This window comes from Orcinus orca, chromosome 13, assembly GCF_937001465.1.
Source record: "Orcinus orca chromosome 13, mOrcOrc1.1, whole genome shotgun sequence".
Classification (NCBI taxonomy): Eukaryota; Metazoa; Chordata; class Mammalia; order Artiodactyla; family Delphinidae; genus Orcinus; species Orcinus orca.
Window position 1 is genome coordinate 67,672,709 of NC_064571.1, and position 17,620 is coordinate 67,690,328.

Here is a 17,620-nt window from a genome sequence, read left to right on the forward strand (position 1 = left end):
GGGTAGTGAACAGTTTTGACCATATAGAAGAGGATATTATGCCAGGCTGGGTGGAAGGAATCGGAGTCCCTGAGTGACATCAGGGAACAAAGCTAACCTGTCAACCTGGACTTGAGGGTGAATAAAGTTCTGCCTTTTTCCAGCCACTATGTGTTGAACTTTCTTTGATAATGTAGTTTAGCCTACCCCCTAAAACTTTTATAGTAGCAAACATTTACTGCTTACTTTGGAAAGGCTATGTTCATTATCTCATCTAGTCATCACAATAACTCTGTGGTAGGCGGTATTAGAACTCCTTTATTTATTTTTAAACAGATGAAGGAAGAGAAGTTTAGAGAAGCTAAGTAGTTTAGCCAAGTTCCAATGACTAGAAAGTGGGAAGGCCAACAGTGAAACCAAAATTCTGTTTCTAATACCTGTACGAATAAGCAGTCTGCTTATATTGGCTTTCCAAAGAAACTAGATTGATTTAGACCCTGGAAAGCATACTACCAAGGTAGTAACTCAAGAAAATACTCAAAACTCTTACGGTTTTGGTGGAGAGATTCAGCCAAAAACATGTAATTTATAATCAAAAAGTCATACACTGTGGAAAATTTATCACATTAAAGAAAACGAAGTGTAGCAGCAACATATGACTGTTATTAAAAAAATAATAATTTACCTCTAAATGTTTGCTTTAGAATCAGATACACATTGCTGACTCTGGAATGGATCTCAAAAGATCATCTACTCCTTATTGTACAGATGACGAAATAAAAACCTTAAAGTTATGTAAATGACTTGAAAATTTATAACTTTCAAAACAAAATGTCTCCGATTTTATAATGACTATAAATAGAATTATATAACAGTTTGTAGATGACTTATTAGAAATAGCTCCTAGTGATGGTTAATTTTATGTAACTGAACAATATGCTTATTTCACTTAATATAAATATTTCATGGAGAAATGCTTTATAAATAAATGAGTAATGGTGATTGAAACAATACCACAAAATGAATATTTTACATTAAATCATACGTTTGATGGCTGCAACAAAACACTGGGCTTCATATCTTTAAAGCTGATTTAAAAATCTAACTCTAAAAAGTCATGGCCTGGAAAGTCAACTTCTGTCCTCTAACAAAGGAAGTAGTCTTTCAGTCAAATGAAAGCCAGAAAAGAAACTAGTCAAGTTGTGTAAATCTACAACTAGAAAGACAGTTTAGGTAGAGAACTATTATCTATCTCCACAAGGACAGAGGTCATATGCTAGGATGGTCGACACTTAAGAGTTAATAAATAATAAATAAATGAGTGTACAGGGATCCTGCTGCTACTTTTTCAATAAACACAAGTTACAACACAAAACATCCTTCTATTAAGAGAAAGAAATTTTGCCTGAAAGATAAGGAGGATATATACTAATAATGTAGGAATTATGCAAATATTCAATGCAAAGTATTTCCTACAGGAAAAATAAAAAGAGGATGAGGGCTCTAACAGTAAGTGGCACCACGCTTAACTACCCAGCTGACTTACAGGAAAATATAGTCAGTATAATTACAACTTGAGGAATCTCAAGAAAGTAGTGAAACCCATAAAAGAACCCAATGTAAGTTCTAGAACTTTACAGTATTTTAAATCGAAATCCACTGTGTAAACAAAACAGATTAGAGATGGCAAAACAGAGGGTCACAGTGAACCTGGTGACCTGTGTAACAATCTAAGCAATCTAACATACATATAATTGTGGACACAAAAGGCTAAAAGAGAGTAAACGGGGCAGAAAAAAATATGTAAAGAAATAATGGCCCCAAATTTCCCAATCTGGACAAAAACAAAGCTACAGATCTAAGACGTCCAATGGAACATGGCAAAATAAAGAAAACTATACCTAAGCATATCATAATCAAACTGCTAAAAAACAAAGAGAAATCTTTAAAGCAGCCAGAGGAAAATGACACATTACATAAAGGGAAGCAACAACACGTATGATAGCTAAGTTTTTATCAAAAACAATGGAGAACTTCAAGAGGAACATAAGACAGGGAACTTCAAAGTGGGGGGTGGGGAGCCCCGCAGGGGGAGTCATCCCAGAAATGCCAGCAACATTAGCCTTCAAAAACAGAGGCAAACTTAAATTTTTAATTAAATAAAAACAGAATCCATCTACAGGAGCCCTCACTACAAGAAAAGCTTAAGTAAGTTCTTCAGGCTGACGGGAAATGTCACTAGATAGAAACTATACCATACAGGAAGAATAAAGAACACTGTGGGACTTCCCTGGTGGCACAGTGGTTAAGAATCCTCCTGCCAATGCAGGGAACATGGGGTCGATCCCTGCTCCAGGAAAATCCCACATGCTGCAGAGCAGCTAAGCCCGTGTGCCACAACTACTGAGCCTGCACTCCGTAACTACTGGGCCCACACGTCACAACTACTGAAACCTGTGCGCCTAGAGCCTGTGCTCTGCAACAAGAGAAGCCACCAGAGTGAGAAGCCCACGCACCACAACGAAAGGTAGCCCCAGCTTGCCACAACTAGAGAAAGCCCGCGTGTAGCACTGAAGACCCAACGCAGCCAAAAAACAAAAAACACTGTAAATGGATGATATTTAGATAAAACACTGTTCTACAGAGTTTACTGTGTAAGTAGATGCAATATGACAATAACAGCACAAAGAATGTGAGAATAAATGCACCACACTGTTACAAGGCTCTTACATTTTATACGTAGTAAAATTACTCTAGGTGGACTGTGACACACGATACACTATGTAATCCCTAAAGGCATGATTTTATAACATTTATAAAAATATAAACATATATATATAAATTTTTCTTTCAACAAATAGAGAATACTGCACAATTCTTGATACTAAAGTTTGAGATAGTTTGACCCTGAAACTTCTTTATGTTTGTCCACTCATCCAATGAGTATTTACTAATAAGCTCCTTGTTCCAGGTATTTCAGCAACCTATGTCTTTGGTTTCTCTAGAAAAAGAAAAGGCTTTCTATTTCTTGCCAACTTTCCTCTTCCACTGCAAGCGAATCATCTCACTAATGAAACTGATTTTATTACAAGTTGCTGGTTTCTCAGATTCCCATCCCCCCCAAAGTCAGGTATTCCCCTGGCTTGAAAAGAACTCCAAACCTTCTTCTTTAGAAACAATCATGAGGTGCCAATGAGTTTCTTACCACCTAAATTGGTTAAGGTGCCAGGTGACTCTGACCAACACTTGAAGGTTTTCTTATCACCTAAAGCTCTAATGGCAGCAGACAAACTGGGTTTAATCTCAACTCTGTTTAAATAATTTGCTTATGCATGTGAACTTGGGCAAATTATTAAATTTCTCAAAACTTCCATTTCCTCTTCTGTAAAATGGGGATAATGGTGGCACCTAAAATGCAGCTGTCTTATTAAAGCACTTAGCATAACATCTGCCACGTAAGTGGTCAATAGCTATGATCATCATTACCCTTCGGTTTTTAGTTTGATTTTTCCTTTTAACAAAACCTCCTAATTCTTCTCCTTATAGCTGAATTAAATATGCCATACCTTTCCACAGGTATTTATCTACCAGTAGGTTACAATCCCTTTAGTTTGTGCCTGTACAAAAGTCAGCTTTAAGTACAAATAGAGAAAAGAAAATGAGAAGGAGGAGGAGACTACTTTTAGTTTAACAATATCACATTTCATAAAAGATATGCCTGAATAAAATATTTTTAATTAACCTTGTAACAAGGGAGGAATATAATCTGTAAAATTATTCATCACAGGATTTCTTTTTAAAATATGAGAAGGAGAGTGCACTGTAAACAATTTATTAAAATTCAATTTACAGGGAACTTTTGAGAAACGTCTACTCTATCAAGGTAGGTACTCCCCCACCAACCACTGTTTCTGGAAATCTTTCCCTATCAACCTCCACCTGAGGGGTCTATAGCATCAGCATTGATACTTTCCTCTCTACAAACACAACAATGGCAGTCTGCCTGAGGGGAAAAAGACAACCCATTCAAAAGTAACAGGTAGAGAAGACCCTTCGACAAGTGAAGGAAGAGTATTCCCTCCTTCTTCTCCTTTTCAGGTATTATACTCACCACCTCCACCAAGACAGGTCAATAAACCCAGTAAAATTAAGTCCCAGGTGTTGCTCAGGGAAAAGAAGGAACAGAACACTCTCAGGAAATATGACCCATTCAAGGTAAAGGAGGCTGCTTGCACAACGCTTCATTTTTGCAGAAGGCACTGCTCTTAAGCAACAACAAAGGGCTGAAACCAGTTCAGTGCCAGAGAAGGGAGAAGTATAGACTGGAAACCTATAAGGAGTAACCAGCTCTCAGGGTCAGAGGGACGTGTGCTCAGAGCAGTATGCACAGACCTCGTAGCAAATATCTAGCTGTTCCAAGAATTTACTATACTTTTGTATGCACTTTTACCTCACACATTTTCAACCCAGCCCACAGACAGAAAATCACATCATTCCTAAATTCTGTGGTTACTGGGGAGACTTGATCACATCAATGTCACAAGTTTTAAAAAGTCTGTTATCTGAATCTTAATTTTTATCATTTTATAAAATAAATGGAGGAGGTGGAGACAAGACGGCGAAGTACAAGAACATGAGTGCACTTCTTCTTACAAAAACACCAAAACCACGACTAACTGCTGAACAATCATCAGCCAAAAAAAAAAAACACTCGAACCTACCAAAAAAGATATCCTACATCTAAAGACAAAGAAGCAACAACGAGACAGTAGAACGGGCGGAAACACGATAAAATCAAATCCCATACCTGCTGGGTGGGCAACCCACAAATTGGAAAATAACTATACCACAGAAGTTCTCTCACAGGAGTGAAAATTCTGAGCCCCACATCAGGCTCCCCAGCCTGTGGGTCTGGCAAAAGGAGAAGGAGCCCCCAGAGAATCCAGCTTTGAAGGCCAGCAGGGTTTGAAAGGAGGGATTCCACAGGGCTGGGGGAAACAGAAATTCCACTCTTGGAGGGCTCACACAAGGTCTCGTGTGCACCAGGACCCAGGGAAAAAAGCAGTGACCTCATAAGAGCCTGGGCCAGACCTACCTGCTGGTATTAGAGGGTCTCCTGCAAAGGAGGGGACACACTGTGGCTCACCGGGGGTACAAAAACACTGGTGGCGATAGTTCTGGGGAGTACTCATTGACGTGAGCCCTCCTGGAGGCCGCCATTTTATGACCAAGACCTGGCCCTACCAACAGCTTGTAGGCTCCAGTGATAGGACACCTTAAGCCAAACAAACAAGGGGGGGGCAGGCGGAGATGCAGCCCCACCCATCAGGAGACAGGCTAGTTAAAGTCTTCCTGAGCACACAGCTGCCAGATAAACACACCCCCTGACACAGACCTGCCCACCAGAAGGACAAGACACAGCTCCACCCACCAGTGTGCAGGAACCAGTCAATCCCACCCGGAAACCTGCATAAGCCTCTCAGACAGCATCATCCACCAGGGGGCAGACAGTAGAGCAAGAATGGAAACTGCAATCACAGAAAGTTAGACAAAATGGGATGAGAGAGGAATATGTCCCAGATGAAGGAACAAGATAAAATCCCGGAAGAAAAACAAAGTGAAGTGGAGATAGGCAATCTACCTGAAAAGAATTCAGAGCAATGATAGTAAAGATGATCCAAGATCTCAGAAAAAGAATGGAGGCACAGATCTAGACGATGCAAGAAATATTTAACAAAGACCTAGGAGAAATAAAGAATAAACACACAGATGAACAATAACTGAAATAAAAAATACACTACAAAGGGGCTTCCCTGGTGGCGCAGTGGTTGAGAGTCCGCCTGCCAATGCAGGGCACACAGGTTCGTGCCCCGGTCCGGGAAGATCCCACATGCTGCGGAGTGGCTAGGCCCGTGAGCCATGGCCCCTGAGCCTGCGTGTCCGGAGCCTGTGCTCCGCAACAGGACAGGCCACAACAGTGAGGGGCCTGCGTACAGCAAAAAAAAAAAAAAAAAAATGCTACAAAGAATCAATAGCAGGATAAATGAGGCAGAATAACAGATAAATGAGCTGGAAGACAGAATGGTGGAAATCACTGCCGTGGAACAGAATAAAGAAAAAGGAATAAAAAGAAATGAGGACAGATGAGAACAGTCTAAAAGGCCTCTGGGACAATATTAAATGCACCAACATTCGCATTACAGGGATCCCAGAAGGAGAAGAGAGAGAGAAAGGGCCTGAGAAAATATTTGAATAGATAATATATGAAAACTTCCCTAACTTGGGAAAGGAAACAGTCACCTGAGTCCAGGAAGCACAAAGATAAGCCCAAGGAGGAACACATAGTAATCACACTGACAAAAATTAAAGACAAAAAATATAAAAAGCAACAAAAGGGGCTTCCCTGGTGGCGCAGTGGTTGAGAGTCCTCCTGCCGATGTGGGGACGCGGGTTCGTGCCCCGGTCCGGGAGGATCCCACATGCCACAGAGCGGCTAGGCCCGTGAGCCATGGCCACTGGGCCTGCGCGTCCGGAGGCTGTGCTCCGCAACGGGAGAGGCTGCAGCAGTGAGAGGCCCGTGTACCGGAAAAAAAAAAAAAAAGCAACAAGAGAAAAGCAACAAGTAACGTACAAGGGAACCCTGTAAGGTTATCAGCTGATTTTTCAGCAGAAACTCTGCAGGTCAGAAGGGAGTGACATGATATACAGTATTTTAAGTGATGAAAGGGAAGAACCTACAACCAAGAATACTCTACCCAACAAGGCTCTCAATCAGATGCAACAGAAATCAAAAGCTTTACAGACAAACAAAAGCTAAGAGAATTCAGCAACACCAGACCACCTTTGCAACAAATGCTGAAGGAACCTCTCTAGCTGGAAAAGAAAAAGCCACAACTAAAAACAAGAAGATTACGAGTGGAAAACCTCAACGGTAAAGGCAAACATGAAGTAAAGGTAGGAAATCATCCACACACAAATATGATATCAAACCCAGCAATCATGAGAAGATGACAGTACAAATATAGGCTATTGAAAATGCATTTGAAATGAAAAGACCAGCAAATTAAAACAATGCTTTTTATATACAGAGTGCTATTCAAAACCTCATGGTAAACACACACCAAAAATCTACAATAGATACGCACACAAAAAAGAAAAAGGAATCCAAACACAACACTAAAATTAGTCATAAAAGCCTAAGAGAAGAGAACAAAAGAGGAAGGGATGAAAAAAGACCTACAAAACCAAAAAACAACATTGCAGTAAGAACATACATATTGGTAATTACCTTAAACTTAAATGGATTAAATACCTCAACCAAAAGACTGTCAAAAATTAAATACAAAGAAAAAATATTAAAAGCAACAAGGGAAAAGCAACAAATAACATACAAGGGAATCCCCATAAGGTTATCAGGTGATTTTTCAGCAGAAACTATGCAGGCCAGAAGGGAGTGGCAGGATATGTTTAAAGTGATGAAAGGGAAAAACCTACAAACAAGATTACTCTACCCAGCAAGGATCGCATTCATATTCAACAGAGAAATCAAAAGCTTTACAGACAAGCAAAAGCTAAGAGAATTAATAAGCACCACCAAACCAGCTTTACAACAAATGCTAAAGGAACATCTCTAGGCAAGAAACACAAGAGAAGAAACAGACCTACAAAGACAAACCCAAAACAATAAAGAAAATGGTAACAGGAACATACATATAGATAATTACCTTAAATGTAAATGGCTTAAATGCTCCAACCAAAAGACAAAGGCTGAATGGATACAAAAACAAGACCCATATATTTCCTGTCTACAAGAGACCCACTTCAGATCTAGGGACACATACAGACTGAAAGAAAGGGGATGGAAGAAGGTATTCCATGCAAATGGAAATCAAAAGAAAGCTGGAGTACCAATACTCATATCAGACAAAAAGACTTTAAAATAAAGACTGTTACAAGAGACAAAGAAGTACACTACATAATGATGAAGGGATCCATCCGAGAAGAAATAACAATTACAAGTATATATGCACCCAACATAGGAGCACCTCAATATATAAGGCAAATGCTAACAGTCATAAAAGGAGAAATCGACAGTAACACAATAATAGTGGGGGACTCTAACACCCCACTTTTAACAATGAACAGGTCATCCAGACAGAAAATCAGTAAGGAAACACAGGACTTAAAAGACACACTAGAGGAGATGGACGTAAGTGATATTTATCGAACATTCCATCCAAAAGCAGCAGAATACACATTCTTCTCAATTGCACATGGAACATTCTCCAGGACTGATCACATGCTGGGCCACAAAGTGAGCCTTGGTAAATTTAAAAGAACTGAAATCATATCAAGCATCTTTTCCGACCACAACGCTATGATATTAGAAATTAACTACAAGAAAAAAACTTTAAAAAACACAAACATGTGGTGGCTAAACAATATGCTACTAAACAACCAATGGATCTCACTGAAGATATCGAAGAGGAAATCAAAAAATACCTGGAGACAAATGAAAATGAAAGCATTATGATCCAAAACCGTGGGACACAGCAAAAGCAGTTCTAAGACGGAAGTTTATAGCAATACAGTCTTACCCCAGGAAACAAGAAAAATCCCAAATAAACAACCTAACCTTACACCTAAAGCAACTAGAGAAAGAAGAGCAAACAAAACCCAAAGTTGGAAGAAGGAAAGAAATCATAAAGATCAGAGCAGAAATGAATGAAATAGAGATGAAGAAAATGATAAAAAAGAACAATGAAACTAAAAGCTGGTTCATTGAAAAGATAAACAAAATTGATACACCTTTAGCCAGTCTCATCAAGAGAACAAGAGAGGGCTCAAATCAGTAAGATTAGAAATGAAAAAGAAGAATTTGCGAAAGACACCACAGAAATACAAAATTTCATATGAGACTATACTATAAACAACTGTATGCCAATAAAATGGGCAACCTTGGAAGAAATGGACAAACTCTCAGAAAGGTACAATCTCTCAAGACTGAACCAGGAAGAATTAGAAACTATGAACTGACCAGGAAGAATCAGAAACTATGAACTGACCAGTCACAAGTACTGAAATTGAAACTGTGATTAAAAAACTAGAACAAACAAAAGTCCAGGACTAGATGGCTTCATAGGAAAATTCTATCAAACATTTAGAAAAGAGTTAACACCTATCCTTCTTGAACTATTCCCAAAAAATGCAGAGGAACAAACACTCCCAAACTCATTCTATGAGGCCACCATCACCCTGATACCAAAACCAAAGATACCACAAAAAAAGAAAATTACAGGCCAACAACACTGATGAACACAGATGCGAAAATGTGCAACAAAACACTAACAAACCAAATCCAACAATACATTAAGAGGATCATACACCACAATCAAGTGGGACTTATCTCAGAGGATGCAAGAATTTTTCAATATCTGCAAATCAATCAGTGTAATACACCACATCAACAAACTGAAGATTAAAACCATATGATCGGGCTTCCCTGGTGGCGCAGTGGTTGAGAGTCCACCTGCCGATGCAGGGGACACAGGTTCGTGCCCCGGTCCGGGAAGATCCCACATGCCGCGGAGCGGCTGGGCCCATGAGCCATGGCCGCTGAGCCTGTGCGTCCGGAGCCTGTGCTCCACAATGGGAGAGGCCACAATAGTGAGAGGCCCGCGTACCGCAAAACAAACATATGATCATCTCAACAGATGAAGAAAAAGCTCTTGACAAATTCAACACCATTTATGATAAAAAAAACTCTCCAGGAAGTCAGTATAGAAGGAACTAACCTCAACACAATAAAGGCCACATATGACAAATGTACAGCTAACATCAAACTCTACGGTGAAAAGCTGAAAGCATTTCCTCTAAGATCAGGAAGAACACAACAATGTCCATTCTCACCACTTTTATTCAACATAGTTTTGGAAGTCCTAGCCATGGCAATCAGAGAAGAAAAAGAAATAAAAGCAGTCTAAATTGGAAAAGAAGTAGTAAGACTGTCACTGTTTGTAGACGACATGATCCTATACATAGAGAATCCTAAAGATGCTACCAGAAAACTACTAGAGCTAGTCAATGAATTTGGTAAAGTTGCAGGATACAAAATTAATGCACAGAAATCTGTTACATTTCTATACACTAACAATGAAAGATCAGAAAGAGAAGTTGAAGAAACAATCCCATTTACTGTCACATCAAGAAGAATAAAATACTGAGGAATAAACCTACCTAAGGAGACAAAAGACCTGTACTCTGAAAACCATAAGACACTGATGAAAGAAATTAAAGACACAAATATATAGAAGGATATACCATGTTCTTGGGTTGGATGAGTCAATAGTGTCAAAATGACTATACTACTCAAGGCAATCTACAGATTCAATGTAATCCCTATCAAATTATCAATGGCATTTTCCACAGAACTGGAACAAATTTTTTTTAATTTGTATGGAGACACAAAAGACCCCAAATAGCCAAAGCAATCCTGAGAAAGAAAAACAGAGATGGAGGAAACAGGCTCCCTGACTTCATATTATACTACAAAGCTACAGTCATCAAAACAGTATGGTACTGGCACAAAAACAGATATATACATCAATGGAACAGGATGGAAAGCCCAGAAATAAACCCACACATCTATGGTCAACTAATCTACGACAAAGGAGGAAAGACTATACAAGAAGAAAGTCAGCCTCTTCAATAAATGGGGCTGGGAAAACTGTACAGCTACCTGTAAAAGAATGATACTAGAACATTCTCATACACCAGACACAAAAATAAACTCAAAATGAATGAAAGACCTAAAAAGACCCGATACTGTAAAACTCTTAGTGGAAAACATAGCAAGGACACTTTTTGACATAAAATACAGCAAGATCTTTTTCAATCCATCTGCTAGGGTAATGGAAATAAAAATAAACTAATGGGACCTATTTAAACTCAAAAGCTTTTTCACGGCAGGGGAAACCATAAACAAAAAGACACCCCACAGAATGGGAGAAAATATTTGCAAACAATGCGACCGACAAGTGATTAATCTCCAAAATTTACAAACAGCTCGTGCAGCTCAATATCAATAAGACAAACAACCCAATCAAAAAATGGTTAGAAGACCTAAATATTTTTCCAAAGAAGACATACAGATGGCCAAGAGGCACATGAAAAGATGCTCAACATTGCTAATTATTAGAGAAATGCAAATCAAAACTACAATGAGATATCACGTCACACCGATCAGAATGGCCATCATCAAAAAGTCTACAAACAATAAATGATGGAGAGGGTGTGGAGAAAATGGAAGCCTCCTACACTGTTAGCGGGAATGTAAATTGTTAGAGCCACTATGGAAAACAGTATGGAGCGTCCTTAGAAAACTAAAAACAGAACTACCATATGATCCAGCAATCCCACTCCTGGGCATATATCTGGATAAAACTATGGTTCAAAAGCATACATGCACCCCAATGTTCATTGCAGCACTGTTTATGATAGGCAAGACATGGAAGCAACCTAATGTCCATTGACCGATTAATGGATAAAGATGTGGTACATACATACAATGGAATATTACTCTGCCATTAAAAAGAATGAAATAATGCCATTTGCAACAACATGGATAGACCTGGAGATTATCATACTAAGTGAAGTAAGTCAGACAGAGAAAGACAAATATCATATGATATTGCTTGTATGCGGAATCTTAAAAAAAAAAAAAAGATACAAATGCACTTATCCAGAAACACACTCACAAATTTATGGTTACCAAAGGGGAAGGAGTGGGGGGGAGAGGATAAACTGGGAGTTTGGGATTGACATATACATACATTATATTTAAAAGAGATAACCAACAAGGACCTACTGTATAGCACAGGGAACTCTGCTCAATAGTCTGTAATAACCTAAATGGGAAAAGAATTTGAAAAAGAATAGATACATGTATATTAAATAAATAAATAAGACCCCAAAAAAAAAAAAAAAGAAGCAGCATTGAGAAATACAAAATAAAATAGAATAGGGCTCCCTGGTGGTGCAGTGGTTAAGAATCCTCCTGCCAATGCAGGGGACATGGGTTCAAGCCCTGGTCTGGCAAGATCCCACAGGCTGCAGAGCAACTAAGCCCGTGTGCCACAACTACTGAGCCTGCATTCTAGAGCCTGTGAACCACAACTACTGAGCCTGCGTGCCACAACTACTGAAGCCCATGTGCCTAAGGCTCGTGCTCCACAACGAGAAGCCACCGCAATGAGAAGCCCGCACAACACGATGAAGAGTAGCCCCCGCTTGCCACAACCAGAGAAAACCTGCACGCAGCAACAAAGACCCAATGCAGCCAAAAATAAAATAAATAAATAGAAACAAATAAATAAATACAATAAACGGAAACGTAATATAAAATTAACAATGTAAAAACTCTTCAGTCTGCATCTTTAGATTTTTGCATTTTACGAAAGTATACCCCAATGAAGGAAAATAAAATTCATTAGGAATATGGAAGAAACTCAATTTTGGAATATAGCCCTTAAATACATATTTTATTTCAAGGACATGAATTACTTCATTTCTCTCTTTCATTTAAAGGGGGAAATACAAAAACTAATGTGCTTCTTATGTAACACGAATATGTTTCTTCTAATATTTGACTAAATCTGACTCTAACAAAATACAAATCAATAGGCTAGGCCACTTTGGTATGGTCTCTTTCTCTGCTGTTTAACTTACCACAGGTAGCGTGAGCCAGGTTGCCACAAGGCGGTTGTTGATCCAGCGATACCAAGATGGGTTTATAAACATCAAAGGTAAAAAGGGACCCAGCATGAAAATGCTTCCAAAAAAGCTTCCCCAAAACAGAGTGAGTATAAAGTATATCCCTCTCCATGACACCATGATTCTGAAAGACACAAAAAAAATCGACATATTTTGTTACTGTAACTGTCCAAATTCAATTTCAGAATGATACATGTAATAATCTTTAATTATAGGGCTACAGAATAGGCCCTGACGAAGAATATGAGCTTGAATGCCCTCTTACGTGATCTACAGGTCTAACAAAGTCAGAACATTAGAAATGGATACTCTCCCCCAAAACAGATATATTTATCAATGGAACAGAATACAGAGCCCAGAAATAAACCCACACACCTATGGTCAATTAATCTTCGACAGGAAATCCCTGATGTTCCAGTGGCTAGGACTCTGTGCTTCCACTGCAGGGGGCACAGATTGGATCCCTGGCTGGGGAACTAAGGTTCTGCATGCCAGGTGGCGCAGCCAAAAAAAACAAAAAACAAAAATCTTTGACAATGCAAGCAAAAATATACAATGGAGAAAAAACAATCTCTTCAGCAAGTGGTGCTGGGAAAGCTGGACAGCCACACGTTAATCAATGAAGTTAGAACATACCCTCACATCATACACAAATATAAACTCAAAATGGATTAAATATAGGACATGACACCATAAAACTCCTAGAAGAGAACACAGGCAAAACATTCCCTGACTTAGCAATGTTTCCTTAGGTCAGTCTCCCAAGGCAACAGAAATAAAAGCAAAAATAAACAAATGGGAACTAATCAAACCTATAAGCTTTTACATTGCAAAGGAAACCACAAACAAACGAAAAGACAACCTACAAATGGGAGAAAATATCTGCCAACAATTTGACTGACAAGGCCTTAATTACCAAAATATACAAACAGCTCATACAATTCAATAACAAAAAAACAACCCAATCAAAAAATGGGCAGAAAACCTAAATAAATACTTCTCCAAAGAAGACATACAGATTCTCAATAGGCACATGAAAAGATGCTCAACATCACTAATTATTAGAGAAATACAAATCAAAACTACAATGAGGTACCTCACACTGGTCAGAATGGCCACTGAAACAAATGCTGGAGAGCATGTGGAGAAAAGAGAACCTTCCTACACTGTTGGTGGAATGTAAATTGGTGCAGCCATCATGGAAAACAGTATGGAGGTTCCTTCAGAAACTAAAAATAGAGCTACCATATGATCAAGCAATCCCACTCCTGGGCATTTATCCAGAGAAAACCAAAATCCGAAAAGATATGTGCACCTCAGTGTTCACAGTAGTACTATTTACAACAGTCAAGACACAGAAGCAACCTAAATGTCCACTGACAGATGAACAGACAAAGAAGATGAGTTATATATACAAAATGGAGTACTACTCAGCCATAAAAAGTAATGAAATAATGCCATTTACAGCAACATGGATGGACCTAGAGATTATCATACTAAGTGAAGTAAATCAGAAAGAGAAAGACAAATACCATATGCTATCACTTATACCTGGAATCTAAAACATGACACAAATGAACTTATTTATGAAACAGAAACAGACTCAGTCATAGAAAACAAACTTATGTTTACCAAAGGGGAAAGGGGGTGGGGGAGGGAAGCGGTAGGAGTTTTGGATTAGCAGTACAACAACAAGGTAAACAACGTCTTGCTGTATAGCACAGGGAATTAAAGTCAATATTCTGTAATAAACCATAATGGAAAAGAATATGAAAAAGAATACATATATGTATAACTGAATCACTCTGCTGTATAGCAGAAACTAACACATCATAAATCAACTTTTCTCTTTTTTTTAAATTGAAATAAAGAAAAAAAAGAGATACTCTCAACTGACTTCCCCCAAAAAAGAAAAAAGCTGTTTAAAAAGCCTTGCTTTTTGTTCTGCTTATTAGTATTAACATAAAACTGTATATTTTCTTTTCCAAGACGTTATCCAATGCAAAATTTTAAAATATTCCAGAGTTCGTTTTTTTTTTTATCTCTTACATGACCTACAGGTCTAACAAGTAGATTTAATGGACTAAGAACTGCAGAACAGCTTCCTAAGGGTGACTGTGCCTGAAAGTGATGGCAATTTTACAGAGTGCACTAAAAAAGAATTTGTTAAATCTAGAAATATTAATTCTTTACATTAGAACCTAAAAGTAATATCTTTGGGCATTTGGTCTTTATGAGCTGAAAGGTTAAGTAGAAGTCAGACTCCTCACTCACTTTCTTAATTATTTGCCAATGGATTACTTTTGAGGGTCCTCATAACCAGATGAACAAAATATTGATGTTTTAAAAATAAACTGTTGGAAGCACAGTCTAAAATGAATAATCAAACATTTGATTTTACAACCTAAACTCTATTAGAGCAAAAACATGGTTTGCCTCAGGATAATAAAACCGTGGGAAACATTAAAACCATGAAAACAATAATGGCCTTAAAATTTATATATTAAAAAAAGGTATTTCAGGGCTTCCCTGGTTGCGCAGTGGTTAGGAGTCCACCTGCCAACGCGGGGGACACAGGTTCGAGCCCTGGTCCAGGAAGATCCCACATGCCACGGAGCAACTAAGCCCATGCACCACTACTACTGAGCCTGCGTGCCACAACTACTGAAGCCAGTGCACCTAGAGCCCATGCTCCGCAACAAGAGAAGCCACCACAATGAGAAGCCCGCGCACTGCAACAAAGAGGAGACCCCGCTTGCCGCAACTAGAGAAAGCCCGCGCGCAGCAATGAAGACCCAGCGCAGCCAAAAATAAAATAAGTAAAATAAATGTTTTTAAAAAAAGGTATTTCAGCAATTAAGACCTCTGAATATTTGAAAAGAATCACAACAGGAAAAAGAAATAAAATTTCAAATGTCATGGTGCTTTAAAAAATGTCAGTCAGACAAACAAAACAGGTCAAGTCTCTTACGCCGAATCAAGTTTTTCTGCATATTTGGTATATTTTTAAATCTCTACCAATACTTGACAGTGTTATACACAAAATCCTTCAAAGTACAAACAGAACAAGTATCTGCTAAGAACTGGCTTTCTGCTAAACTCTAGATCGGAACTTCTAAGAAGCGGGTTGAGGGAGTGAGGGTGCAGAAAAAGCACACTGGAAAACAGTAGCCAAACAATTTGCTCACACAGGGCCCAGGATGGTCTGTAGTGCTACACAGCCTTGGCTTTGCTTTCTCTGAGGCTCAGCTCCTCCTCTTTGCATTAAAAGACACTATAGGCCACTTCTCTCCAGTCTAAAGTAATAATTTAAAAAGAGCTGCTAAATTTAGTATTCTCAACCCCTATTTCCTTTCATAACCCCTGCCCCCAAAATATCCCTGCAATGCTACTACTCGATTTGAAAACCCCCCTGTAACTACCTTTTTTTAAATCTACTGTTCGTTTCTGTCATTAGCTAGCTCTCTGTTTAGATACTCACCCCTCAACTCCCTGAAGGGCTATACTTCACATTACATCCATATACAACTACTTCCCCATCAAAGGCTCTGACATGCTTCTTCCTCACTTACTGAACTACTTCTCATTCGATGTCATTAAAAGGAAAAAAATTATAGTTAAAGGAGCTTAGCTATCATCTAACAGAATCTTTTCAGTTTACAGTGATGAAGCTAAGGACCAGAAGAGTTAAGAGATGTGTCACGTGAATACACTGGGATTACTCAAACCAAGTCTCATCTAAAATTACTTTTCCATCCTACTCCTGTTTCTTCCCTAACCTCTCAATCATGTGTACAGTGATTCAATAAACATGCAAAGAGATTCCTACTGTGTGTCAGGCCCAGTGCCAGTTATTTGGGGATACAACAGTGAACATGACAGACATACCAAGCTCTTACAAACCTAACAGTCTCTCCAGCCCCTCCTTATGAACTCTGCATTTAATCTAGCCCTGTTCTCTCTCTTCTTCCAAGTCTCAAGGATTTGATAGAAAACTTGGTTAAGAATTATGCTACTACACACTTATTTAGAATAAATAAAATTTTAAAAAACCAAAAACTGGCTAAACCAAGTGCTGGTAAGGATGCAGAGCAACCAGAACTCACACGTGTTGCTGGTGGGAATACAAAATGGTATGGCCACTTTGGAAAACAGCTTTACAGTTTCTTAAAATATTAAATGTACATTTACGATATAACCCAGCAATCCCACTACTGAACATCCAGGACAAATTGAAAACTTACGTTGACACACAAACCTGCACACAATTGTTTTCAGCAGGATTATTCATAATTGCAAAAAACTAGAAACAACCCAAATGTCAGTCACGGGTGAGGGGATAAACACATTCTAATATATCCATAGAAAAGAATACTACTCAGCAGTGAAAAAACATATGACTGATACATGCAACATCCGGGGTTAACGTCAAATGCATTATGCTGAGTGAAGGAAGCCAGGCTCAAAAGGCATGATTTCTTTTTAACTGTATGTTTTCATTTATATGACATTCTGGAAAAGGCAGAAGTATACGGAGGGAACAGATCAGTGGTTGTCAAAAGGTTAGGGGTAGGGGGAGTGCTTGACTGTGAAGGAGCAGCACAAGGGAAGTTTTAGGGGTTGAGGAAACTGTTCTATTTCCCAATTGCAGTGATGGTTACAAGACTATGCATTTGTTGAAGCTCAGAAAACGTATATTTACTGATTTTTACTGTATGCAGATTAAGAACTAAATTAAAAAGATTATGCTATGTGAGATGAAATCTGATAGAATATTCATTAAGCTCTTATGATCTGGGGAATTCTACACGTCTGCATTATTTCAATTATAATGACATCTAAACTATGTCAAGCTTTTAGAATACGCCAG

The 17,620-nt window shown here is 38.6% G+C and overlaps 1 protein-coding gene across 7 annotated transcripts in view; it reads right to left on the reverse strand.

The window, feature by feature from the left end:
- LCLAT1 (lysocardiolipin acyltransferase 1) overlaps positions 1-17,620 on the reverse strand; it is a 214,305-nt gene that overhangs the window by 140,084 nt on the left and 56,601 nt on the right. For 5 of the 7 annotated variants that reach the window (XM_049696339.1, XM_033425218.2, XM_004268182.4 and 2 more), the window contains exon 2: positions 12,706-12,874. The exons of 1 other annotated variant lie outside the window; for it this stretch is intronic. In XM_049696339.1, the coding sequence (XP_049552296.1) occupies positions 12,706-12,870 (165 nt within the window). In that variant the 5' untranslated portion in view covers positions 12,871-12,874. Of the gene's footprint in view, positions 1-12,705; positions 12,875-13,125; positions 13,148-17,620 lie in introns of those variants that run through there. One more of the 7 variants, XM_049696338.1, reaches the window with a different exon arrangement.